Source organism: Acanthochromis polyacanthus, chromosome 14 (assembly GCF_021347895.1).
Source record: "Acanthochromis polyacanthus isolate Apoly-LR-REF ecotype Palm Island chromosome 14, KAUST_Apoly_ChrSc, whole genome shotgun sequence".
Classification (NCBI taxonomy): domain Eukaryota; kingdom Metazoa; phylum Chordata; class Actinopteri; family Pomacentridae; genus Acanthochromis; species Acanthochromis polyacanthus.
The window spans coordinates 21639344-21666683 of record NC_067126.1 but is presented as its reverse complement, the minus strand read 5'-3'; the positions used below and the strand labels follow the sequence as shown (position 1 = coordinate 21666683).

Sequence of the window (27340 nt, the reverse complement as noted above, 5' to 3'; positions counted from 1 at the left end):
GCCAGCTCGCCTGATCAGCTTCTCCAACCTATTTATGTAAGTGGAAGAATGGCAGAGGATCCCCAAATCCAGGTGTGAAAAACTTGTTGCGTCATTCCCAAGAAGACTCGTGGCTGTACTAGCTGAAAAGGGTGCTTCTACTCAATACTGAGCAAAGGGTCTGAATACTTATGACCATGTGATATTTCAGTTTTTCTTTTTTAATAAATTTGCAAAAATGTCTACATTTCTGTTTTTTTCTGTCAAGATGGGGTGCTGAGTGTACATTAATGAGAAATAAAATGAACTTTTTTGATTTTGGCAAATGGCTGCAATGACACAGAGAGTGAAAAATTTCAAGGGGTCCAAATACTTTCTGTACCCACTGTACATTTGGATATTGTTTGTTTAACAACCGAAACTGATGCCATGTATAGCACCCAGCATTGACCTTTGGGGGACCCCACACTGGAGAGGAGGGAAGGAGGAGTAGACATCTCAAAGCATGGCAGAGAAAGACCTGTTTGATATATGAAATACACCACCCAACATCACTAATGCCAACATAGTTATTCAAATGACTGATTGTGACATTATGGTCCACTGTATTGGAGGTTGAGCTGAGGTCAAAGAGAACTGAAATGGTGCACAGACCACAGTTGGCTGCAAGCACTGATTCGTTGGGAACCTTGACCACAGCTGCCTCTGTGCAGAAATCAGACTGTCATTCATCAAAGATATCGGAAAAGTGGACCCAGTTTTCCTAAAATCTTTGACAAAACAACAGCTTGGAGATGGGCCTAAAATGATTTAAAATACAGGGATGTAGAGAGAGCTGGTCAGGGTTCAGAGTTTATTTTAACTTTAACAATTTTCAATTTACTTGACAGTTGATGTTCTGTCTTCCTTCAGCACTTTGTTTGGTGCCCTACACCTCCATTTGGGAGGTGCCCCTGAGGGCCCAGCTGGTACGGGAAAAACGGAGACAACCAAAGACTTGGCTAAAGCTGTGGCCAAGCAGTGCGTGGTCTTCAACTGCTCTGATGGACTGGACTACATTGCTCTGGGCAAATTCTTTAAAGTGAGTGACTTCTCATATTATGGTTTCTTCTTAAAGGATTCACACTAAAAAGCTCTAGATATGACTGAAACCTCGAAAAATGCTTTACTTAATTAGAGGTATTATATTCAGAAGAAGGCAGCTACCTTCTTCTTTCGGATGGAAGTGTGCCAAAACACATACTTTTACCTGGGAATATTCCGCCAGCATAACTATTAGCACTTCAAAGGGCCAGATAAAAGGAGATGACACAAGGGTCAAGTTTTCTTTATTCTTATTTCTTTCTATCCCAGAGTGGTATGCTAACATTTAAATGTCAGCCTATAGAGACCACTGCCACCTGTCCTTTTAAGATTTATGTAATAAAGTTGTGCTTTTATGGTTGCCTGTCGTTGCACAAATAGAAAATCTATGAAGGAAATGCCACATGAATATTTGTGTAGGAATGGTAGGATGTAAAGACTTATCCTTTCAAAAATCACACTATGCCGATGGCCCAGTAAGGGGACCTTGTTCACTTCCCACAGCACCTCTGCAGCTAAACACTGTAATATGATTACACTTACATATATGTCTTGAGTGTGTGAAGCTGCAAATGCTGGACCAGATGACTGAAACACTGAAATTGCTTAAACCCTATTGTCACTTCCTCTCGCTTGCTTCACTGAATTAACTGGCACAGATGAGCAAAACTTACTTCTGCAAAATTTAAATTTGTATTAAGGAGTTTAGTGTGTATTAAAATGTGTGTGTATATGTGTGTTTGAATGTGAACTTGTGATCAGGGTCTTTTGTCCTGTGGTGCTTGGGCCTGCTTTGATGAGTTTAATCGCATTGACTTGGAGGTGCTGTCAGTGGTGGCTCAACAGATTCTCACCATACAGAGAGGTTTGTTTTTTCACTTTCTTTCTCTTTGATCTATGAATATACTGGCAGTGTACCAGGAATGAATTTGGCGAAGTTTCATCAGTGAAAAAGCAGGTTTTAGACTACAAAGACATACAACACTGAGCTAAGGCAATCTGTGTAGGCTGGCCAGCAGAACTTCAAGCACAGCTTTGTTCATCGCAGCACAGCAGTGTGTTTATGCGCGCTGAATGACTTACATTATCACATGCAAAAGCGAAAGGGGTAGCCCAAAAGTGAAGTTTGAAAATGTTAATAGGTTTCTGTTGCTTAACTGCTAAGATGTTTTTCACAGGTGTAATTAGACCTTGAGTTTTTTGTCATCTGTTTTGTTTGTCCTAAACTGGCAAACTGTAAAGCTTCTAAGCCTACAGCTGTGAATGTTTAAATGCCCATGCGTGTCTATATGTGCATCTAGGAAGGATGTCATCTACTGATTTGGATCACAGATATGGTGGATATGTTGTCTACAATGCGAGTTTCATACAAAAATAGAGTTCCCTAAAACTGATGACTTCACGACTGATTTGTAGCCTTTAATAGTTTCAATGTTTTCACACCTTTCTAGTCTTCAGATGTCTTCATCAGAGTTGGTATGCAGAAAGACACACAGCAAATATATATGTACATCTCTGTGACCAGGAATTGCTGCCCATACTGAAATGCTGATGTTTGAAGGCACAGAGCTAAAACTGGACCCCTCTTGTGCTGTGTTCATCACAATGAATCCTGGCTACGCTGGACGCTCTGAGCTACCAGACAATCTCAAGGTACTCTATCATATATCATAAAACATATATAATTCTTGGTCTTGGTCTATATTATGACAGTTCAAAATATAGCTTAAAGTACATCAGAGTGTTTTAAGTGCAATTCATGCTGCCGTTTAGCCAAATTGCCTCTTCACCACAGGCTTTGTTCAGGACTGTCGCCATGATGGTCCCAGACTATGCACTGATCGCAGAAATTGTGCTGTACTCATGCGGCTTTGTGACCGCACGGCCTCTCTCTGTAAAAATAGTGGCCACTTATCGACTTTGTTCAGAGCAACTATCGTCTCAGCATCACTATGACTACGGGATGAGAGCCGTCAAGTCTGTGCTAACTGCTGCTGGAAACCTTAAGGTATGTCGAAACCATTTTAATGTGGTATGGTCTTTGTTGTTTGTTAGGTTTTTTTTCCCACAGAAAAAAAATCCCGGTCAATTACGCATAACTGTGGCACCTCTATCATCTTGTTCATTTTTTTACATGCATGATACTGGTATTGTGAGAAGCTTTAATTCTGATCTCTTTTCAGAATAATGCAGTTAAATAGAGCGGAACAATCTTTAATCACTGAACTAAAAGACAAATAGTAAGCAGAGCCTAATTGGTGCTGTTCTAAGTTAAAAAAAAAGTAAAAAAGCAAACATGCACATAGCTGAGTGCAGTGTCTTCTCAAAACAGATTTAGTTGAATTTAATGCAAAAGAAGCAGGTCTTAAGTCAGGGGAGTTTACGTATTAGTAGTTCTGTGGTACTATTTGTGTATTTTCTCCACAGGAGTAATCTCTCAAACGCAGTGAGGAATCTGAATTTTGGCCCATACCTATGCATTTTCCAAGCGCACTGTGACAAACAAGTTTGCAGAGTGCAGTGGTGTGTGAGAAACAAAGCAAAGAGCTGTAAATTAGACCTTCAAAGGAAAGGTTATCAACTGGCACCTGCCTTTTTTGTGCAAGCAGGAAATATGCAGTCATTTTGGTGACCTAATGCATAATACATATCATTTTATGTTCTCTGGTTCGCTACAGGCTTAGCAGACACACTAAGCCTAATTCCTTTCAAAAATGTTCTTTTCCAATGGAGAGGTGTGTGTATACAGTCTCTTCTTGAATTTGACAAGAGAGCTTCAAAGTCACATGTATCGCACACAGTAATACTTTTTGTCATAAGACCCAGTAATTCAACCGTTTCTCATTACATCTCTGCTCATATGTTTCTGTTCTTTCGCATCCGTTCTCCTTGGGGGTGGGTTTATTTCACTGCAGCTCACTTTTCCAGAGGAGAATGAAGACACCCTGTTGCTGAGATCCATTATTGATGTCAATCTGCCTAAGTTCCTGGACCATGATCTGAAGCTGTTTGAGGTGTGTGGAGTGCTTCTCTTCCTAATAAATGGAGCAGTTCACATCAGCTGAAGTCAGCCTGTGTTAATTCCAGTTGGTTCACTTGAAACTGTGATGCACAAGGACAATTTAAGTCTGTTTAAACAGTTCACTGGAATATATGTGTGTATATGAGTGAATGGGTGTTCTCACTGTCCTCATCCAGCACATCTAAAAATAAGCTTGTTTCTTTCCATTGTGTCATGATTGGAACAAAAGTGTCTGTGTGTATTCTATGTTCCCTCATTCTACTCCAAGAGTCCTCTTTCATGGATCCCTAAATGCAATACATTTTCATTTCAGGGTATCACCTCTGACCTCTTCCCGGGGGTCAAACTTCCAAAGCGAGACTACAGCATTCTACTGGAGGCCATTAAGGAAAACTGTCAGCGCATGAACCTTCAAGTCACAGAATTCTTTGCTGAGAAAATCCTGCAAATCTTTGAGATGATGACAGTGAGGCATGGCTTCATGCTGGTGGGTGAGCCCTTCGGAGGAAAGACCAGTGCCTACCGTGTACTGGCAGCAGCCCTTCATGATGTCTTTGAAAAGGTATGCTTCCCTTTTAACTCTAGCAAGTACACCATAGAACAGTGTTGATGATGTACTTGTTGCCCGCAAACAATAGGAATTAAGAAATATAAGCCACTTATTCCCATTATAATAGTGGGGGAGGTAATTTAAAATAATGGCAACAGAAGTGAATAATAGTAGAACATTGGGACAAGTTGAATGGCATTTATTATGTTCACATCCAGTGTTATCCTTTTCAATTTGTCGGGAATTTTGAGCACAAAGCCTTGTTTTCAGATGGTTGACCATGCATTTTTTTATTGTTTTTGTTACAAACTTTGACAGGATGTCTTCAGTCATTGCAACATGAAGTTACCTAGTCTGTAAAAAATAATCAGAAACCTTTATGTCACATTAAAATATGTTATGCTCAACATCCAAGGCTTATCTGAGTTACATGTTTGTCCCAAGTAAACACATCCATCCAATTTGTCAGAGCTGTAGTCTTTGTTTAGTAGTTATCGATCTCAGAGAGGACCAGAACCGGCTTGTTGTATTTACATGGCTGAGAGGGCTGAGAGGCATCCCACCAAGGAGACAGATGAAGGCCTGCTGATGGAATGCCTTGGAATGCCACATTTATCATCGTCATCCTTGTCGCTGCACATCCACTGATCATGTCCAACCCCGCTCCCTTCTTTCTCTTTTTTTTTAGTGTTGTTTTTTTCCAGCAGATTGCTTTCTCATTGCTTTTAACTCAAAGTGACACCTCGTCTGAATTGTCGTTTGTTGCAGTTTTTACTTCTCTTCCTCAGTTAACAGAAGTTCTGTCATAGTGACAGTAATTTTCGAAGCAATTTATGAGTCTTGGCAGAGAGTAGTAGGTCAAATGACTCGTCATACTCATTTAGACACTTTTATTGTATTTTTTCCCAAACTACAGAGCACCCCTGTATATCTAGTTTTTCTATATGTGCATGTGTGTGTAATTTGTATTTGTCTGGACAGCCTAGTTGTCCAGGCAACAGATGTTATTACAATTTTGTCAGTTGATGATACATGTGTTTTTTGTGTGGTTGTTAAATCAGGGTCTAATGGATGAGAACCCGGTACAGATCACAGTAATCAACCCCAAATCCATTACTATGGGCCAGCTGTATGGCCAGTTTGACCCCATCTCTCATGAGTGGTCCGATGGCATCCTTGCCGTCAGCTACAGATCCTTTGCTGCCTCCCAGGTAAGATGCCCATGCTTCCTATGGGTGTTTAGCAAACACATTGAAGGTATTGCACGGTTTCATTTAATAAACAGATATTAGTTCAGATGCAATCAATCAAATGGCAAACACCTCACAATATTTTCTGACTTGTGAAGCCATCTATCTGCTATTTAAGCTGTTCAAGTTTAGTCAGTTGCCACCTATTCTGCTATTGGATAAGTGAGTACTTGAATTGGAAAACAGAGACCAAATAATGTAACGGACCCAATGTTTTGTAAGAGTGCCAAACGGTAACTCCATGTCATGCTACATATTGGTCCACTGATTGTGTACAGTCTGTGGTCCATTATATTATGCATCGAAGCATCCATCCATCCATTCTCTATACACCGCTTTATCCTCACTAGGGTTGCAGGGGGTGCTGGAGCCTATCTCAGCTGACTCGGGCGAAAGCAGGGGATACCCTGAACAGGTCGCCAGTCTGTCGCAGGGCTACACATACAGACGAACAATCACACTCACATTAACACCTACGGGCAATTTAGAGTTTGCATTGAAGCAATATTTTTTTATTACCAAAAAACTCAAAGACAAATTAAAATGTTATTTTCTTGATCAGACACAATGATAAATTTTTTGTTGAATGGTGAATTCTGGTGAATATATTTATACCTGTGTTTTAGAGTCTGAAATTTAATGTATATTGCAAATACTGTAATTCTAAGTAGTGGTTTTACCCTTAACTAAAACTGTGGTTGAGTTGTTGCTAGCCAGTCAGAGACAATGATTTTCTGCTGACTTGCCAGGTGCCATAACTGCTCCTAAATGGGGCAGTGGCTGAAGAGAAGCTTGAAAGGTGCCTTACTAATAAACGATTCCATGTTTATACAGGCTGCTAACAACACACATTGACAGCAACAGCATTTAGGTAATTTACAACATGCCCAAAAACTGAATATAGTCACTGTTATGAAATAAAAATACAGGCTCTTATGTTTGAAGTTCAATGTACTACATGTTAGTTTCACTGAGGCTCCTCCACCAGTCATCCAAAAATGTCTAATGCAATCTTGTATTTAGTTTCTTGCACACCAAACTGTTCTCCACATGTAGATTGTAACAGAGAGAAACAAATATAACTTTTGAACTGTCCTTTTGGAATTTCTTAGGTTGGGGTTCATTGAGTAGGATAGTCAAGTTCTGAATGTTCAGTTTATCTTCTCTTATTGTCATTCAACTGAATTAGTAGTACTGTTGTAGCAGCTGTGTCTCTTTTTTAAATTACTAAGCTTCCACAGAAGTGAAAATGACATTTTAACCTAACATAATATTTGTATACCACAGATATTTAGACCAATGCTATCTGCATGGAAACAGTTTAAAACACCTTTATATCACCAGTTAAAACCTTAAAACATTTGTAATATATTTCTGTTTCAGCTGCATTGTGCAATGTAGATACATAAAGGCTGTTTCTCTGGCTGGAAATGTTTCCTCAGAATAGATATTCAGGCAGACAACAGGAGAGATGTGGAATTATTTTATTGCACTATGGCATATGCCTCCTTTATAATGACTTATTCAGATATGAATACCTTATTGCAGGAAACCGCTGCTTCACTGTTCCCTTCTAGATAAAACTTTAAAGCATGTTCCTCTTGCAGTACATTAAGATGTGATCAGGTGTACGATTCAAAGCTACCCTTCTGTAGGTGGCTGTACAACACAAAGATGAGAGTATTATAGTCTCCTCGGTCTCAGTTTATGAGTTTGGGATGGATCATTTTACTGTAGGCATGACATTCCAATTAATCGCGGCTGGTAGAAAGAAAGCATGCAGTGACAGGTAAGCAAAAGAAACATTTGGCTGTCTTGTTATAATTAGGTCTTTAATAACTCTCTTCCTTTTGTGTGCATTAATAGCTACACACACACACACACACAAACAAGACACATGTGGGTAGACAATTTACAGATTGCGGTGATGGCATGTCTTAATGGAAAATCATTTGTTCATTTGCTTCTCAATTTTTTTTTCAAATGAACTTGTCATTTAAAAGAACTGACTTCATATAAAGTTGTCATTTTACAAATTGTTTTTCTGTCGATGAATAAGGAGTCAGAGAAGTGAAATTACATACTGATGCAATGAAAATAGAAAACAAGAATAAATCTTGTCTTAATTCATTTACAAAAAGTCATTTTCCTCTCTGGGCAAAAAGTTCTTCTTTGTTTTGCTTCCCTTTTTCTGCGACACATTTTGCTAAACTAATTGTATCTGTGCTAATCTGCAGTCAACAGCAGTGTAGTGTATTAAATTCTCTCCATACACAATATACATTCTGTTTTTTTTTCCCAGACAGATCATTACATTACAGCATACTCACTTCCCTCTCAAGCACCAGATGGCCCCAGCCCAGGCATCTCCATTTGTTTATATCACAACAAATCAATTTAAAGCACAGCTCTTGCCAGCCCATTTAACTGGAGAATTGACGCTTGTTGTCAACTTCCATTATGACAGTGAAGGTGTTAATTTATTTAGCAAACATTCTTCACTTAAATTACAATGCACAGGTGTTCTCCCATGACCTTAAAAGTATGCACAATGATTTTTGTTTGTGCAAAAGAAATCAATGCACCATGTGGATACCACAAAGGATACAGACACATTATAAATGCACTGAGAAGCATTTTTCCCCCACAAACTTTTAAGGTCTTATGAACTTTAAAGTTCCACAGTTTAAAAAAAAAAAAAAAAAACAACTTTATGTTTAAGCACTGCATTGCTCAGTTTCTGTTAGATTTGGCTTGATTTTTCCTTGAAGTAAGACGCTTCCTAAAGGTGTAAAGGTTTAAGAAGGTGTATGTATAACTCAGTCTGTTCATTTGGGCCTCCCTGCTTCTCTCTCTGCATTTGTCAAGCTGCCTCAGCGTCAACAATTGCATAATTCTACAAGACTTTATTTTAGCATGTTTTTGTCAGGTATGATAATGCAGCCATTTTGGTCAATATTATTGACTGTTTTTGACCTTTTAGCCAAATTAATGCTACAGGATCAAGTTATATTGAAATTACTCCTTCCTTTTATTATTTTTCAGAGCCCTGACAGAAAATGGCTTATCTTTGATGGCCCAGTGGATGCTGTGTGGATTGAGAATATGAACACAGTGCTCGACGACAACAAGAAGCTGTGTCTGATGAGTGGTGAGATCATTCAGATGTCGCCACAAATGAGCCTCATCTTTGAGCCCATGGACCTGGAGGTGGCATCACCAGCCACGGTGAGAAGCACTCTTACTCTGATTAAAGACTTTATCGTAGCGTGCCCCGTTTTTTCTCATAGTGTCACTGATGGAGTGACAGATGTGGAAGTTCTGACTGCAATGAATACAGGCATTCCCTTGGAAGTACTTTTCTTACTTTACTTGGAATTGCTGACGAGTTGCAAACAACAATTTGCCTTTCATCGCAGATTGAGACAATGTAGCATGCGATAGATAGCTTTCCTATAATTCTATTTTTGTGGATCTCTCCCTTTGTCTCCAATTCTGAAATTGGCAAATTCCTTTTGTAATGTGGTTGTTATAACGACCACCTCTTCTGTTGGCTTTGGATGAGTTGACATGGCAATGCGCTAACACCAGGTTCTTCTTTTCACAAAGCCACGACAATTTATCAGGAGGGCATAGTACTTAGTATGGATAGTCATGCAACCTTCTTCCCTCCAATTCCATCCCCCACTGTGCAGGGATTTTTCTATTAATTTCAAAGATGCTAAAGGAAATATCCAGGATAGGCTCTCTATTCACGTCTCTAGTCCTTTGAAATAACCTGCACTCAATATCTATTTTGCAAGGCATACTGTAAAAAGTTATTTAATTGTACCTTTACTTATGGTAGGAGGAACAAAGGCTTTTGTTTGCAATGCATAGATGCCTTGAGAGAATACTTTTGCATCTCTCCTGCTTTACTTTTTTATTAAAGAGATTTCTATTTTTGATTCTCTATACCCTGCCATCTGTTCCTTTCATCACAGTGAATGCACATGCATCAAAACTTTTGTGATCACAGTTAACTCTTCCCACTCTGCATGTTCCCTTTTGTGCGCTGTTAATCTATCGTTCTTTCTTTGACTGTGAAAGTTATTTTTCTCCCTTCATGTACTATCATAAAACCTTTCTTTTTCTGCTTTTTTCTCCTACCATACCCACATATACAGTTAAGTGCTATTTGTATGTCTTGATACATCTCTGCTCACCACTCTTTTTTTTTCTTAATCTTTAATTGCCTTTCTCTGTGGGCCTATTCATGGGGTGTTATATGGAGTTGCTGGGTTGCATTAAAGCTTTAGCAGTAGTCTGTAACGCTGTCATCGGATTATTATCAGATGTAGTATCATATACGAAGAACACATTTATTTACACTATTCTACCAGTGCAATGGATGGAGTGCATTATTATCCCCCGCCTCCACGAAGTGGAAAAGGGGCATATAGGTTTGGCCTCCGTCCGTCCGTGCGTCCGAGATGAAGGGGACAGCTTTTCTCGGAAACTATTACAGCTAGGATTACGAAATTTAGTGTGTAGCTTCACACCATGGACACTTTGATCAAGTTCGAAAATGAGACCTGTGTGCTAATATTTAACAGAGTTATGGCCCTTTATCACTATTTTGGATATAGACTCATATGAAGGGGACAGCTTTTCTCGGACACTATTACAGCTAGGATTACAAAATTTAGTGTGTAGCTTCACACCATGGACACCTTGATCAAGTTCGAAAATGAGACCTGTGTGATAATATTTAACAGAGTTATGGCCCTTGGTCACTATTTTGGATATAGACTCATAGACATCACATGTGGCGGGGGATATTGATGACCATGTCGTCTTGTTATATTTGCATAAATGTTAGCTGCCAGCATTGCTTCAAGTAGTTTTCTGACAAAAAAGCTATTGTACTTCTGAGGACGAGTCAGAAAGTTTTGCTCATCATTAATACTACATACACACGTGGACAAAATTGTTGGTACCCCTCAGTTAAAGAAGGAAAAACCCACAATTCTCACTGAAATCACTTGAAACTCACAAAAGTAACAATAAATAAACATTTATTGAAAATGAAATAATCAAAAACAGCCATCACTTTTGAATTGTTGATCAACATAATTATTTAAAAAAACAAACTAATGAAACAGGCCTGGACAAAAATGATGGTACCTCTATAAAAGATTGAAAACTATTTGACCAGAGTGACATGATTAACTCAGGTGTGTCATTTAATTGACATCACAGGTGTTTCCAAACTCATAATCAGTCAGTCTGCCTATTTAAAGGGAGACAAGTAGTCACCCTGCTGTTTGGTGAAAAGGTGTGTACCACACTGAACATGGACAACAGAAAGCGAAGGAGAGAATTGTCCCAGGACATCCGAAAAAAAATTATAGACAAACATCTTAAAGGTAAAGGCTATAAGACCATCTCTAAACAGCTTGAAGTTCCTGTGACAACAGTGGCTCATATTATTCAGAAGTTCAAGACCCACGGGACAGTAGCTAACCTCCCTGGACGTGGCCGCAAGAGGAAAATTGATGACAAATTGAAGAGACGGATCGTTGGAATTGTATCCAAAGAGCCCAGAGCAACCTCCAAAGAAATTAAAGGTGAACTCCAAGGCCAAGGTACATCAGTGTCAGATCGCACCATTCGTCGTCGTTTGAGCCAAAGTGGACTTCATGGGAGACGACCAAGGAGGACACCACTGCTGAAAAAAACTCATAAAAAAGCCAGACTGGAATTTGCAAAAATGCATGTTGACAAGCCACAAAGCTTCTGGGAGAATGTCCTTTGGACAGATGAGACCAAACTGGAGCTTTTTGGTAAGGCACATCAACTCTATGTTCATAGACTCAAAAACCAAGCATACGAAGAAAAGAACACTGTCCCTACGGTGAAACATGGAGGAGGCTCAGTAATGTTTTGGGGCTGCTTTGCTGCATCTGGCACAGGGTGTCTTGAAAGTGTGCAAGGTACGATGAAATCTGAAGACTATCAAGGCATTCTGGAGAGAAATGTGCTGCCTAGTGTCAGAAAGCTTGGTCTCAGTCGCAGGTCATGGGTCTTCCAACAGGACAACGATCCAAAACACACAGCCAAAAACACCCAAGAATGGCTGAGAGAAAAGCGTTGGACTATTCTAAAGTGGCCTTCTATGAGCCCAGATCTGAATCCCATTGAACATATGTGGAAGGAGCTGAAACATGCCATTTGGAGAAGACACCCATCAAACCTGAGACAACTGGAGCTGTTTGCTCATGAGGAGTGGGCCAAAATACCTGTTGACAGCTGCAGAACGCTCATTGACAAATACAGAAATCGTTTAATTGCAGTGATTGCCTCAAAAGGTTGTGCAACAAAATATTAAGTTATGGGTACCATCATTTTTGTCCAGCCCTATTTCATTAGTTTGTTTTTTTAAATAATTATGTTAATCAACAATTCAAAAGTGATGGCTGATTTTGATTATTTAATTTTCAATAAATTTTTATTTATTGTTACTTTTGTGAGTTTCAAGCGATTTCAGTGAGAATTGTGGGTTTTTCCTTCTTTAACTGAGGGGTACCAACAATTTTGTCCACGTGTGTAAAAATAATGTTCTTCTAAACTCTTTTTAAAAAGGTTTTTAAGAACAGTGGGTTTATTTTGTGTATTCAGACTTGATATATGTTTATGGCAGGTGTCTCGGTGTGGTATGATCTACATGGAGCCCCATATGCTAGGCTGGCAGCCTCTAATGCTGTCCTGGCTTAATACAATGCCATCAACAGTCAATGCAACGCACAAAGAGCTCATCACTGCCCTCTTCAACCGCATACTGCCAGCCTGCCTCCAGCTCATTCGAAAGGCCACCAAGGTGCAGAACTGATAAAAACCTTTCTCAACACATACTATACATAGTCAAGCTGGCAGTGGTTTGCTAATGAATAATGTGTTGTCTTCACTCAAACATTTCTTTTTCCATGTTTTGAAGTTTTAAAGAGTTTGTGTTATTTTAGTTTTATGTTTCAATTACATATAGAAGTGCATGTTCTCAACTGTGAAGCCTAGTAAGCTTTATTCACGTTTTAATGAGTTTTGAGTCCAGTTGTTCATTCCAGTGTTCTGACATCACTTCTGTGTGAGCTTTGGTGTGTGTTGCCTCTTATGTTTGATTTCAGGAACTGTCCCCGACCTCTGACACCAATCTGGTGAAGTCCCTGATGAATCTCATTGACTGCATGATGGATGAGTTTCGTGATGAAGCAAAGATGAAGAAGATAAATGAAAACAATACTTGCTCCTGGCTGGAGGTTTGTGTTCACACCGCTACTAGTAGTACTACTAGTTATTCTTTACTAATAATACTAATTATTATTATTAAATGTTATCACAGTGCTATTAACAGTGTTAAGAAAGTGAGCATGTAAACACACAAATGATTCCAGCGTTCTAAAGCAAATTAGGCCCGCTACCCCTTACTCTGCAGTGGAAAGTACATTTACTCAAGTATTGTGCTTAAGTACAATGTTGAGGTACATGTTATTCAATGCTTCCACTTCACTACAATACAGATGGAAACATTACACTTTCCGTTCCACTTCAGTTATCGGACAGCTTTAGTACTTTTAAGAAGATTTTACACAACGGAATTAAAGGAGGCTTTAAAAAACACACACAGTTAAGGATTAAACTAGAGGTTTCCAACATGTTTTTATCTTCTTGTGTATTGCAAAAAGCAGTATGTAATCAGGTTCACATTTCAGATGCCTGTGAGTTTTAAACTGTTCCAACAAATAAGGATTTTTCCTTTAAGCTCCTCACATGGTTTAATTTGAGTAAATGTTCAAATAATCCAATATCTCATCAAAAATCAGAGAAAAAGTCCAAAAACTGAAAACAGATTTGTCTATCAGAACCTATTTATTCTTCTTTCTACTCCAGTTGAACAAAGGACACCTCTTCATAGTGCCCTTGTGTAAAAACCCAGCAGCTACAACAGTGACATGTTGTTTATAAACTGATACTTCAGTATTGATAATCCAGTGTCATAATATACCAGTCAGAAGGACCAACCCAGTACTTATACTTTAAATTTTAAAGATCTGAATTTATCTGCCAACACTGTAGTTGTGTTATGTGCTCAGAACAAACTGAGAATGTGTTGGATGAAAAAAAATTGCAACTGGCACTGTCAAGTTTTGTTTTGCTTTGTGTTGATGTTGTAAGACTGGTTTTGCTCGAAGAAGCATAAAAGGATTCATACATAAAGGGAGCAACTGCACTTAAGGGGTAAAGTTCCAGATTTCCTGAGCTGTACAGCAAGAGAAAATGGAGCCAGTGACACGGCGAATATGCTCACGGACCAATGACACACATTTTACCTACAAGGGTACTTTGAAAAGTTCTCGGCCTCACCTGGAAGCATTTGGCATAACTCCCATTTTGGGGAATAACTGTATTCTAGAAAACCTTATATCAGTGCCTATCAATGTGGCACATGTGCTGTGTGTACAGGGGCATTGTCCTGGAGCAACAGCACACCAGCTTGAAGCGTTCCTCATCTTGCAAAAAAAATTATGACAAACATCAGAGTTTTTATGGACAATGAGATTAGGATTTATAGTATTCAGTTATGCCCCCAAAATGGAGTTACACTCCTTGTTTGTGGGTGAGGCCAAGAACTTTTTGAAGTACCCTCATAAGTTTACCTAATTGAAGACGTTAGAGTCCAGTAAATCAAGCTATAACAAATTGTGTTGCTGTTGCATTGTTTATGAAATGTTAATTTATTTTGCTGTAAAAGGAAACTGAAAAATAACTCATTAAAATTATGATGTGAAGAACTGAAATTTGAAAGGTCAAACAACGCTTTCATTTCTATTATCTGCAGATTGATTACCATAATTTCCGGACTATTGAGCGCACCTGAATATAAGCAGCACCCACTAAATCTGAAAATAAAAAAAGTTTTGTACATATATAAGCCGCACCCGACTATAAGCCGCAGGTGTCCACGGTGTAACATGAGATGTTTACACAGAAAGATTTTTTCTTAAACTTGTAATTAAATACATACTTTTTTCTGAACAGTGCCTGTAACACGGCATGAAACACATTGAGTCAGTTCACGCTGCCAACTCCAACCTCTTACCGTTGATTCATTGATCAATGCCAAGCTAACGTGCAGCAGCTCTATTTCCTTCTTCGACAGGCAGATCAATTGCCTTTAAATTAAAAGCTGTGTTACCGACCCGATTCTGCCAGCCGCCGAACCGTGGTTGGGCAGCCTCGGGTAGTGCTAGCGCGCTTAGCTTAGCGCTAAAACTTATCTTTAAGTTTTTTTATTGTATTGTATATCATCGTGGTGCGTTTCCACACTCGTCTCTGCAACACACACACACAGCTGCAGCGCTCCTCCTCACATCACACTCTCCCACACACACACCGTAACCTGCAGGTTAAGGAGAGCAGGCTTGACCTGCAGCAGTTGCATCATACACATTTCTTCATGTTTTCCATGATGAGGGTGTGTGCATGAAGCACAAAATGACTGATCTGAAGAATTCTGTGTGTGCTTGATTTAATTTGAACAGTGTCAATGGTCCACTGTGACCTGTTTGGTCATTTTATTGGTCTGATGTGACGAGACTTAATGATGGCATGAAGCTCGCACGTAAAAATCTATACATTAGACGCATCGTTGTATAAGCCGCAGGGTCCAAAGCATGAGAAAAAAGTAGCTTATAGTCCGGAAAATCAGTTGAATTCAAACATCTGATAGTTATGAACTCAATTAAAGATAAGGATTTTCTGTTGTGGTACTCATTTTAATAGTATTTAAACATACATCAAAAAAGTCTTCTTCAAACAGAAAACCGGATACTGTATTAACAAAAGAATAACTCTTTTCAGTTATAAATTTACTGTACTAATCAGGTCTGTCTCCTCACAGGTCTACAAAGAAGGAAAAAGTTTTAGCAGATGAGCCCCTTCTTCTGCCCCCTGCATGAGTTCCAATTGATTTTTTTGCCTCTGAATCATGTCTTTTGAAAGCACTGCTATTATCCCCCTGTGGCACACTGCACTGATGAATGCCTTTCAACCTTCTCTCCCATGTTTCTCAGCCAGTCATTATCAAAGTGTTGAATTAATCAGCTTTTTAACAGCAGGAGCTATCATGAGGCTGCTAAGCCTCATTTCCAATTCCTACAGTAGCCCTGCTGTTTTTTTTCCAACAAAGACATCTCTTCTCTGCGGATTGTTTTTTTTTTTTTTTTTTTTTGTCTTTTTGTTTCATAAATTAATCTGTATGCTGGTTGACATTTGCATGACTGCTGTACATATAAATCATTTCAGTAATTACAAGTTTTTTTCTGTGCAGTGAGATTTTTGACAAATCCTAAATGTGCAAAGGGATTTTTTTTTTAAGGTTTGGGTTTTCTTACAGTGTCAAAAATATATGGAGTAGTACAGTACTTGTGCTTGCTACTTACAACTTCTGCTACTTTAACCTTCGAGACTGAGGGACTTTCGTCATTGAACAATACATGCACGTTGTATGCAAATATGAATCTGATCTAATCAAAATTGGTGACAGTGTGCTTGTCTTTTACACAGGGCATTTTTGTGTTCTGCCTGGTGTGGTCAGTGGGTGCCAGCTGTGATGAGTCAGGCAGGGTCAAGTTTGATGGACTGGTAAGAGAAATACTGAGTGGCCCCTTAAGTGAGGAGACCAAGGCCCACTATGACATTCTGGCCACTGTTGAGGCTCCTCCTAAACAGCTCACAGTTCCCTTACCCACTGAGGGAACAGTGTACCAGTATCTCTTCATTAAAGAGGTAAGTCTGCTTTGGAAACTTGTGGGACTGAGAGCAGTTTGCTGCTTTTTATTTTATTTTATTTTATTTTTTACTTTGAATGTCAACTCAAACATTTTGAAATATGACTTACTTCCTTATTAACTGTTACACAATTAGCATGGGGACAAAAACTAAATATCACTCATACACTGAAAAACACAAATGGTTATTTTATGCAGAAATTGTGTTTATGCCATTATTACTACAATATCTGGCAACAAACAAAAAGAACATCAAGCACCTGTGGACAGGCCAGCGTGACGTACCTTTTCTTTTTCCCTTAGATATTTCTTGAAGAGGGGCTGCAATTTACTGGCTATCTGGGACCTTTATCGTGTCATACTCGCTAGTCTCATGTTGTTTTCATAGTAAAAAAACAAACAAACAAAAAAACCTTACAGCTGCTCTGTCTAAATTCATATTTGAAATTTTCTTAATTAAATTCAGTTTTGAAAATATATTGCATCAGAAGTTTTAAGAGACAAACTTTATACTGTATCTGAACTGTATGACTTGTTTTTTTTTATTATATATTACTCATTATGGGCATTTTAAATACAAGACAGCTTTAGCCAAGGCAATCCTAAAATGAGTGTTTCATATTGGTGCAGGTCATATGAGAGTACTTCTTAGGCTTTTTTAAAAAAAAAAAACTTTATATTTCTTCTGTTCTTCATAAACAAAAACAACTGCTTTGGATTTGACCAAGAAGTCTAAGACTGTTATGTAGCTTTTTAGTGCAAAAAGCTAACACAGTGTGGATACCACATGTGGCTACAGAGCATTTGCCTCATACATATCAACTATTGTTATTGATTTAGAATGTCGATATTAATAAATTCTGAGCGCACGTAAAGGGACGTATAAAATTAGTGACCTTTAGTGTACAAATGCCCGTATCTGTTTATGTGTCACACTTTAGACAAATCAATGTGTGTGCTCCAGGTGATCAAATATTCCTATCTGCAGTCTAAGATACTATTGTATCTGCACAATGGTTGTTTATATACAAATGCAAATCTTCATCATCTCTTTTTTTTCCCCCCAATTTCCTCTTCAGGGCCCAGGCAGGTGGGAGCTTTGGACAGATAAGCTAAAGACCTCTCCCCCCATATGCAAGGACATGCAGTTCAACGGGATTATTGTTCCCACGGAGAACACAGTATGTTATATGGCACTGATGGAGCTCCTTGTCACTCACCAGAAGCCTACTATTTTCATTGGCCCCACTGGCACTGGAAAAAGTGTCTACATTACAGTGAGTTGTCTGATATGTAATATTTTGGTACATGACATATAGAAATCAAACGATAGCAAAACTGATGCAAATGCAGTGTGTAGCATAGTATAGAAAAAGAATCATTGCATTTTAGCTGCCTTTACTTTTCCAGTTCGTCTAAATATTGTTGGACAAGGCTTGGCAGTACTTTGTCATTATTTACCAGAATAATATGAGGGCATATGTGGCTATCAATGCTAAGAATAAGACTACTGCTACTACTACTTTTTAAAATCATATTGATAGTTCTTTAAGGTACTGACAATGCTTATAATTACTTAAATGATATTGAAGGGACTTTATGAAATTTCACGTACAAAATGTATGTTTACATTTAGTGCTTCTTACCAAACACATGACATTAAAAGCATGTTTCTTTTCTCATTATTTCTCAATCTATATTTAAAAGCTAGCAGTCTTCTTCACTATCTTTACATTTTTTGGTTTCTTTCTCTGCCTTTACCACCACTAGTTGTTGTACAGTTGATTAGCAGGAAACCATGGGCTAGAATGCAAAACCTTCATGCTTATACAGTCTTGTGCACAAGATGGAAAGAAAGTTGTAACAAATTCATCAAACCATTTGCCCATTGTGCTGCAAGTGGCCAAAAATGACACAGGTTATCAATAAGTGTGAGCTAATTTGATTTGCTTTAATTTACTTTATTGACAGTGATATATGCTGAAATTAATTTAAATTAGTGTTTTCATAGGTAGTAAAACACTGCCTATGCTATTCATGGCATCACGTCTTGAACGAGTGAACACTCATTTCTAAGAAGTGTAGTTCTGGACTGGAGTAAGTACTCTGAGCACACAAATCATTTGGAGGCAACACAGCTACCCCAGGTGTGAAAACGGCCACCTTGGAGGAATACAGAGTATCTCTCAGCAGAATTTTGGCTATTTATATCAAGGACTAATCCCCCCTCCCAGCCTTTGCTTCATTAGTTCATCCATTAGTGTGCTCAAACTTGAGACACTGGGGTGAATAGAGATCATCTCACTGGGGAGCCTGCCTTGTTCTCCACTTCCTGCCTGTCTGCTTGGTGGAGCAGCTCTGTCCCATGCCGCAACCAGCAGAGCGTGGCTGAATCCCAAATCTGGCAGAAGTGATAAAGGAAGACCGACACTCAGGCCATGTGAATACGAATGGCACGTTGCCCGCAGTAGTGCTGTCAGACAACTTTACACTAGGCTCCTTCACCTGCCCCACACTACTCTGGAGTATGACAGAGACAAGCTGTACAACTGGTTTATAATTTAGCCAGCAGGATGAGGATGCGTTTCGGCTGCATCCTGTGGTCATTCTCATCACATGTCTCTTTTCACTGTGCAGTTCATCACTCACATGATTTTACAAGCATGCGTATGAACATTGTGCTTACGTGTACACAGTGCAAACAAGAGCATGTGCTCTTAACCCAGAAGAGATAATGTAGTTTTTGTTCATACTAACAGTTTATCCAAAAGGGCCCTTTTTCTTATAGCTTTTACTGTAAAGTCCTTATGTCTCTCGTGTAGAATGAAAAAATTATGGATTTTACCATTTTGGTCTGCATAACATTACTTTAGATCATGTCCTTAGAGGGCAACTAATTTCCCACTTCATTTCAAAGTCATTTTCAGGGATTAACTGAGATCCAATTGTTATCTAATGAAATACTCAGCAAATGCCACATTTAATTACATTATGAAGCTTATCACAGCCATTTGTCAGGATAAAATTGGAAATGCCTATTTTGTGCGTACTCTACTTATACAAGGTATTTTTTGGCATGTAGAGAGAATGAGAGTACTTTACAGCCTTTTCAGCCAAATGAGCACTTTTCTGAAGTGTGCAATTATTAACACCTTCATTACATTTATTTGTTGAATACTGTCCATGATATTTCCAGATCGTCAAAAGTCACTTCAGGTTTTTGAACCCACAATAAACATTGATGTTAATGGAACAAACTCTCTCCTGGGTACAACAGCAATGTTTTTGTCAAGTGTCACTTTTCTTGATAATATCTCTTATTTATCATGCAGTGTCAGAATTATGCATTATTGTGTGGTTGATTAATTCATTTTGAAAGTATGCCATTTACAATGCACTTCCAATCTGTCAGTTTTGATGATAGTTTGTGTTCATATTTCAAATATCTCTTGCCCAGGACTTCTTGTTGAATCAGCTGCAGAAGGATGTGTACAGCCCATTATTTATCAACTTTTCCGCCCAGACTACAGCTGCCCAGACCCAAAACATTATTATGTCCAAGCTAGATAAGCGTCGCAAAGGAGTGTTTGGCCCTCCCCTTGGGAAGAAAATGGTACAGCTTATTTATCCTTTTCATACTTGCCATCTATTTTTGTCGGAGTGCACTCATTCTATTTTGACAGTTTGACATACCGTATTAAATGCTAAAAACCACAAAAGCATATTGTTTTACATCAGTAGACAATATATGAGTACATTCCAAGTATCCTAATGTTTCTTATCTTATCAGGTGGTATTTGTTGATGATGTGAACATGCCAGCCAGGGAAGTTTATGGTGCCCAGCCTCCTGTGGAGCTGCTGCGTCAGTGGCTAGACCACTGGAACTGGTATGACTTGAAGGACTGCTCAATGATCAACCTGGTGGATATCCAGACCATATGTGCTATGGGACCACCTGGTGAGTTGCAGCTGTGGTACCTTAAAGTTTATTAGAAAAAATATTGTTACACCATTGTTTATCAAAGATGATTGATTGGTTGACAAATGGTGGACTGTTTTCTATCTGTGGAGAGTATTTTTTTTCATCTGTTGTGTACCTGCTGCTCAAGTACTCTGGAGTCAGTGTCACAAATGACTCCCTGCTGTTTTGTGATGCACCAAACCGCCTTAAGGTTTTTACAAAAGAACATGTTTGCCACCTTTGCCTTGACTGCAGCTACAAGTGTAAACATGAAAGCAACTCTGTCCACTGGGGCAGCTGGCAGCGACAGCTGCAAAAGAAAGGGGGTGAGCGCCTCTCTCAGGTGGCCACACTGCAACAGTATTTGCTGCTATTGCCTGAGCTGGCAGTTGTTTAGTTTTTCTAAGGTCTGTATAGGTGTGGTAACCTCTGAATCCAAACCCTAGTAAAATAGATAGAAAAAAAAATCAAATGAAGCTTTATTGTCATCATATCAGATGAGATGGCGTTTCTCCAGGATCCAAAAACCAGATCAACAGTTAACTGCTTGTGAAATGAAGCTGTTTATCAGTCTGGTGGTTCTTCCTTAAAATGTTGCGGTTGTATAATCATGTCATACTTTCAGAGTTGACTTGTGATATTACCGTAGTTGGCTAAAAATGTTATTGTGTTTGCCAGTGTAAAGTTTTGTCTCCAGCCGCGATTAGTGCTGTTTCAGTTGTCCCTGTTCATATTGGTAGAACAAATATGTCAGCAGTGGAGCTAGAACTAGCTGTTGACTGTAAAACTCCACAGAAAAGGTATCTTCAGTAGACTCTATTGATTCAAGTGGCCTTGTAAGTCATAAAGACTCGGATGCCATGAAACATAAGTGTTTCGCTGTCCCTGTGTGCAGTGTGCAACATTGAGTGGTGTTGTTGCCTGTTATGCAGCAACCAATCAATCAGCCACTTATAACAAGTTTTACAGTGTTCTATAGATGTGGGAAAAATGCTTTTAATGCAGTATGAGGTTACCTAGTAAATATCATTGCACTTAGAGCATGGAAGGCAATCTTTAACATATCATCTCTGACAAATGCCATGGTTGTTGGGTCATCTTTAACACATTTGTACACTTTAAAAGTATAATAATATTCAAATAGAGAGGAATAGAATGGCACAAAAAGAGCTTTTAGTACACCAGTTTGAAAAAAAATTTCAGAGACAGAATGTGGATGCCTACGTGTATGAAAATATTGCCTATAGTTACTGAGTACCATAAATACCTGGGTACTGAGTGGGAGTACTATGATCACTGGTTGAAAAACACCTATTCAAAGTGTTATCTCTGTTCAAGAATAGGGTTTTAAGTCTTTGTCCTGCTTGTTTTTAGGTGGGGGACGGAACCCTGTAACACCTCGGTACCTGCGTCACTTCAACGTAATCACCATTAATCATTTTAATGAGAAGACCATGTATACAATCTTCTCCAGAATCATGGATTGGCATTTCACCATACGGTAACTATACTCAACATATAACTTGCATGTATGCATATGTTTAGGAATTATCATGACCAAATCTGTACATACCGGGCTTTGCAAAAGTTCTGCTACACTTGGTGAGACATTCACGAAAATGAACACAAAGATTTTTTGGTGCAATAAGATAAAACTTTTGGGTGGCTACATTTCTGATTAATATTATCATTAACACATATATTGAAATATTTGGAAAATAAAAATTATCTTATTGCACCAAAAAATCTTTGTGTTCATTTTGCTTGCATTTTGCAAGTGTAACAGAACTTTTGCAAAGCCCGGTATACCAGTAATACAGACAGAGCTGCCGGTTCTTTATTAGCCTCACCTTTTGAATTTCAGTGTGAAGCATTAAGTTGTTTATAGCAATAGAAAAGATTGTAAATTATCACATACCAAAGACAGTTGTGGCTGCCAAGGCTGTAATTATTGCAAGAGTAGGAAGGAGAAGTGGCAGTTACCAAAAATTATTCTATACATCAGTTTTTGTGTCAATAATTAGAGGATTAAAGGTGTTCTTTTCCCCTGTCTCTTCTTGCCCTGCTACATTGTTTACCTCAGAGACCACAAGCCCTAAAGCAATCAAATCTTTTGGACAGGTTTCAAATCTACCCAAGCACTCATGCACACAGAGATATCACCTGCATTTTAAAAAGATACACATTTTGATTTTTTTTTCCTTTGCATTTGGTGTCATGTTGTGAATGCTAATGATAGGAACACAAATCCTTGATAATACAGTCTATATTATATAGGCTACATGTTTAGTTAATACAGCAAATCCATTACTGGTTCATTCTCCTAACTAAACTGTACGAGAGAAACCGAACGGAATCTGAACAATAAATCAACCATTTTATCCACAGGTTTTCCTTCCCCAACTCATTTGCGGCCCTGACTTCTCAAATCGTCAATAGCACCATGTCAGTGTACCAGGAGGCCACCAAGAATTTGCTACCAACCCCCACAAAGTCCCATTACTTGTTCAATCTGCGTGATGTCTCCCGGGTCATCCAGGGCATCTGCCTGTCGCGACCAGAGACTACAGATGAACCATCTGTCATTAAACGTCTCTGGGTCCATGAGGTAACGTTGCACACAATAAACAATATAAAGCACCTAAGAGCTGCATAACTAAAGTAAAATAAAAAAGATCCTGAAAACACAAAAATTGATTTACTTTATATTATATAGCAGCTTTAGTCAAAGTAACATCTTCCTGTTACTTGTTGCACTAAGAGCTAGATTTGTCACCCTGATTGTGTTTATATCTCTGTAGATCTCTCTGACTCCTCCCTTGTTAATCTTCAGGTCCTCAGGGTATACTACGATCGACTGGTCCATGACACAGATCGGTCCTGGCTTGTAAACTATTTACAGGTCGTGTCTCAGAGTCACATGAAGGAAAACTTTCATCAGCTATTCCAGCATCTGGACCAGGACCATGACGGAAAAGTAACTGACGATGACCTGCGCAGCCTCATGTTTTGCAACTTCCACGACCCCAAGGGTGAGGACCGCAGCTACTGCGAAGTACACAACCTAGACCAGCTACGTCAGGTGGTGGAGTCACATCTGGAGGAGTTCAACAACATCAGTAAAGCACCGATGAATCTGGTGCTCTTCCGTTTTGCCATCGAGCATGTGTGCCGCATTTCCCGCATCCTCAAACAGCCACGTGGCCACGCCCTGCTGGTGGGGGTGGGTGGGAGTGGGCGTCAGTCTCTCACTCGTTTGGCTGCCTTCATGGCAGAGTCTGAACTTTTCCAGGTCGAAATCTCCAAGACCTATGGAACCACTGAATGGCACGACGACCTAAAGTTAATCATGAGGAAGTCCGCAGAGGGGGAAGCTCATGGTGTCTTCCTTTTACAGACTCTCAAATCAAAATGGAGTCATTCCTCGAGGACATTGGCAACCTGCTCAACACTGGTGAGGTAAAGTGAATGGAAGGAAGCATGGAAAAGGGTTTAAGAATCAAGAGAAAAACAAATACTGTACCTTAATTGATAGATGAGTTGAGGTATAGATAACATATAAGAAAATTGATCAGTGTTGAAGGATTGGATAAATAAAAAATGTATGGATGAAGGATGAATGTGTGGAGACATTGAAAGATGGATGAATGCTTGATGAATACATGTTTAGATAGATGGATGTGGGTAGATAGATGGTAAAAAGCTGCAAACATGTAATCATTTGGTTGTTTCTAGGTGCCTAACCTATTTGCAGTTGATGAGAAGCAAGAAATCTGTGAGCGAATGCGTGTGCTGGACCGGCAGCGTGAACGTGACAAGCAGACAGATGGCAGCCCCTTGTCACTTTTCAACATGTTTTTAGAGCGCTGTCGCACACAGCTCCACGTGGTGTTGGCCATGAGTCCCATTGGAGATGCCTTCAGGGACCGCTTGAGACGTTTCCCTGCTCTCATTAACTGTTGCACCATTAACTGGTTCCAGGTGAGTGTATGTATGTTGCATGTGCTCTGGTGTTCTGTGGGCCCCATCAAAGTGTCTCTTTAGAAATTAACCATTGAACAGACTATTTTGAGCTTCATTCAACAGTAACTGATGAAATTGCTAGTAAACCATAGCAGAGATTAAAACAAACTATTTCTGGCAGCACAATGGCAGGATAACATATTTTCTGCCTTGTTAGACCTGGCCTGAGGATGCCCTGCAGGCAGTGGCTTGCCGCTTCCTTGAGGACGTTGAGATGACGGATGAGGCTCGAGTAGGCTGCATCAACATGTGCAAGAGCTTCCACACCTCAGCAATTGAGCTGTCAGTCCGCTTTTTGAATGAGTTGCAGCGCCACAACTACGTCACTCCAACTTCATACCTTGAGCTCATTTCAACATTTAAAGCCTTGCTGAAGAGAAAAAGAACGTAAGGTCAAATTATATCTTATTTGTAGTTATGTTTATTTTATGTTTTATTACTGAAGATGCTATTTTTAGATTTGAGATCAAATTGGTTGTGTCTCAAAAGTTGATATTAGACAAAGACTTGATCAGGATGTCACAAGTCAAGGGCCACAAAAGTCAAATTTCAGTCTCTATGTGTAAGCATTTTATCTAAATCTGTCTTTTTCCCAGTGAGGTGATGAACCTGAAACAACGCTATGAGGTTTGGTCTCGAAAAGTTAGAGTCAGCAACAGATCAAGTGGCTACAATGCAAATTGAACTAGAGGCTCTACAGCCACAGCTGCTTGTGGCTAGCAAAGACGTAGATGAAATGATGAGGTGATTGAACATGAATCTGTGGAGGTGGCTGAGACGGAGAAGGTGGTGAAAATGGATGAAGCCATGGCCAACGAACAAGCAATGGCTTGCTAAGGCCATCAAAGATGAGTGTGATGCAGAATTAGCTGAAGCCATGCCGATCCTAGAGGCAGCCCTGGCTGCACTGAATACTCTCACCCCTAAGGTAAAAGCAGCAATATGGTTTCTTCCTAATGTAAAACAATACCCTTGAGATCTGGGTTAAAGGCTTGGCATACTGGAGTAGAATAGTGATTTGTGTTTCTATCTACAGGATGTCACGCTGGTGAAGGCCATGAAAGCCCCGCCACAGCTGTCAAGCTGGTTATGGAGGCAATTTGTATTCTCAAAGGCATCAAGCCAGATCGTGTGCTGGATCCATCAGGCACTGGTAAAAAAGTAGAGGACTTTTGGGGTCCAGCCAAAAAGCTTCTGGGAGACATAAGGTTTCTCCAGAGCCTCTATGAGTATGATAAGGACAACATCCCACCAAATGTCATCGCCATAATCCGCAATAAGTACATTACCAACCCTGACTTTGTACCAGAGAAGATTAGAACTGCATCAACTGCAGCTGAAGGCATGTGTAAGTGGGTTTGTGCCATGGACAAGTATGACAAGTAAGTGATGTTCCTCTCCTCCTCACATAATCACATAATATTAAATCAGATCAATTTGATCAGATTATATATTATGCCATGTATCATCTATGGTTCTAATGCAATGAGGGAGGTAGTTGGCAAACCTGATTAAGATTAGATATTAGATTCATTTGTTAGTTTCAACTTAATATGTAAAACTGAGTACATCTCTATAGATGAAGTAAGATTTAGGGCATATTCAATTGTATAAAAAGCTTTGACAATATTATCCAATTTATCATAGGTTTGTTTCACCTTTATTCACACATGTCAAGTAAATCCAGCCTATCCAGGAATACATGGACTGAAGTGCTATTTACCTTTTGAATGTAGATTCTTGAAATGAAATGCTTTGTGTCTTTCAGAGTGGCCAAGGTGGTGGCTCCAAAGAAAGAGAAAGCCTGGCACAGGCAGAGGGGAACCTGCGAGTGGCCATGGAGAGCCTAAATAAAAAGCAGACTGCCCTCAAAGAAGTCCAAGATAACTTGAAAAACTTCAGGAGACTTTGGATGCTAATAAAAACAAGAAAGCTGACTTGGAGAATCAGGTCTGCAATTGTATATCCGTGTGTAATATTTCAGGTGTTAAAAAGTAATCTTCTTTACAGTTTGATCACTGAAATACTTTGAGTCTCTCTTTAATGGCCAGCGGATATGGTTAGTGTGTGTGGAGCTAAGTAGCTGACATTTCAAAGGTTTTCCATATTATATACAATAAGCAAGACCCAGGAAAACATTTTAACAAAGATGATGATGTGCCACTGACAGGAACGTTCTGGAAAATATTATCCATTGAGCCCATTCAACAGTCAGTGCAAGTTAGTGACTGAATCACACCAATTTGCTCTGGCAAACATGATCTGGACTTAGTTCCTTGACCTGTGAAAACCACCATAGTGCAACACATTTTCTCTTATCTCTCAAATGGTACCCTCCAGGTGGATCTGTGCCGTAAGAAACTAGAGCGAGCTGAGCAGCTGATTGGAGACTTGGTGGAGAGAAGACTCGCTGGAATGAAATGGCCTTCAAGCTGGCAAAGCTCTATGATAACCTCACCGGCGACATCCTCATCTCAGCAGGCATAGTGGCTACCTGGGGAGCCTTCACCTCCAGCTACAGACAGGTACAGACAAATGAGGAAGTAGCACATGTGATATAGATAGTAACAGCATATTACTAGAAGATGAGTTAACATTTGGAGTTATCATTCCCAGTAACTGTAAGGCTGATGATTTCTTTTTAC

General features: G+C 39.3%; 1 protein-coding gene across 1 annotated transcript in view; it reads left to right on the top strand.

The window, feature by feature from the left end:
* The window catches only part of LOC110956356 (dynein, axonemal, heavy chain 7), an 86376-nt gene that overhangs the window by 29362 nt on the left and 29674 nt on the right, over positions 1-27340 (top strand). The window contains 31 exon segments of the mRNA XM_022201760.2: positions 892-1060; positions 1825-1927; positions 2588-2715; positions 2858-3070; positions 3978-4076; positions 4398-4646; positions 5696-5845; positions 8930-9112; positions 12567-12743; positions 13048-13179; positions 16487-16708; positions 17790-17987; positions 20168-20323; positions 20501-20669; positions 22047-22173; positions 23061-23280; positions 23506-24058; positions 24061-24131; positions 24408-24653; positions 24853-25082; positions 25292-25325; positions 25327-25435; positions 25438-25526; positions 25528-25623; positions 25732-25765; positions 25768-26077; positions 26464-26497; positions 26500-26584; positions 26587-26645; positions 27036-27081; positions 27084-27220. Of these exon segments, the coding sequence (XP_022057452.2) occupies positions 892-1060; positions 1825-1927; positions 2588-2715; positions 2858-3070; positions 3978-4076; positions 4398-4646; positions 5696-5845; positions 8930-9112; positions 12567-12743; positions 13048-13179; positions 16487-16708; positions 17790-17987; positions 20168-20323; positions 20501-20669; positions 22047-22173; positions 23061-23280; positions 23506-24058; positions 24061-24131; positions 24408-24653; positions 24853-25082; positions 25292-25325; positions 25327-25435; positions 25438-25526; positions 25528-25623; positions 25732-25765; positions 25768-26077; positions 26464-26497; positions 26500-26584; positions 26587-26645; positions 27036-27081; positions 27084-27220 (4828 nt within the window).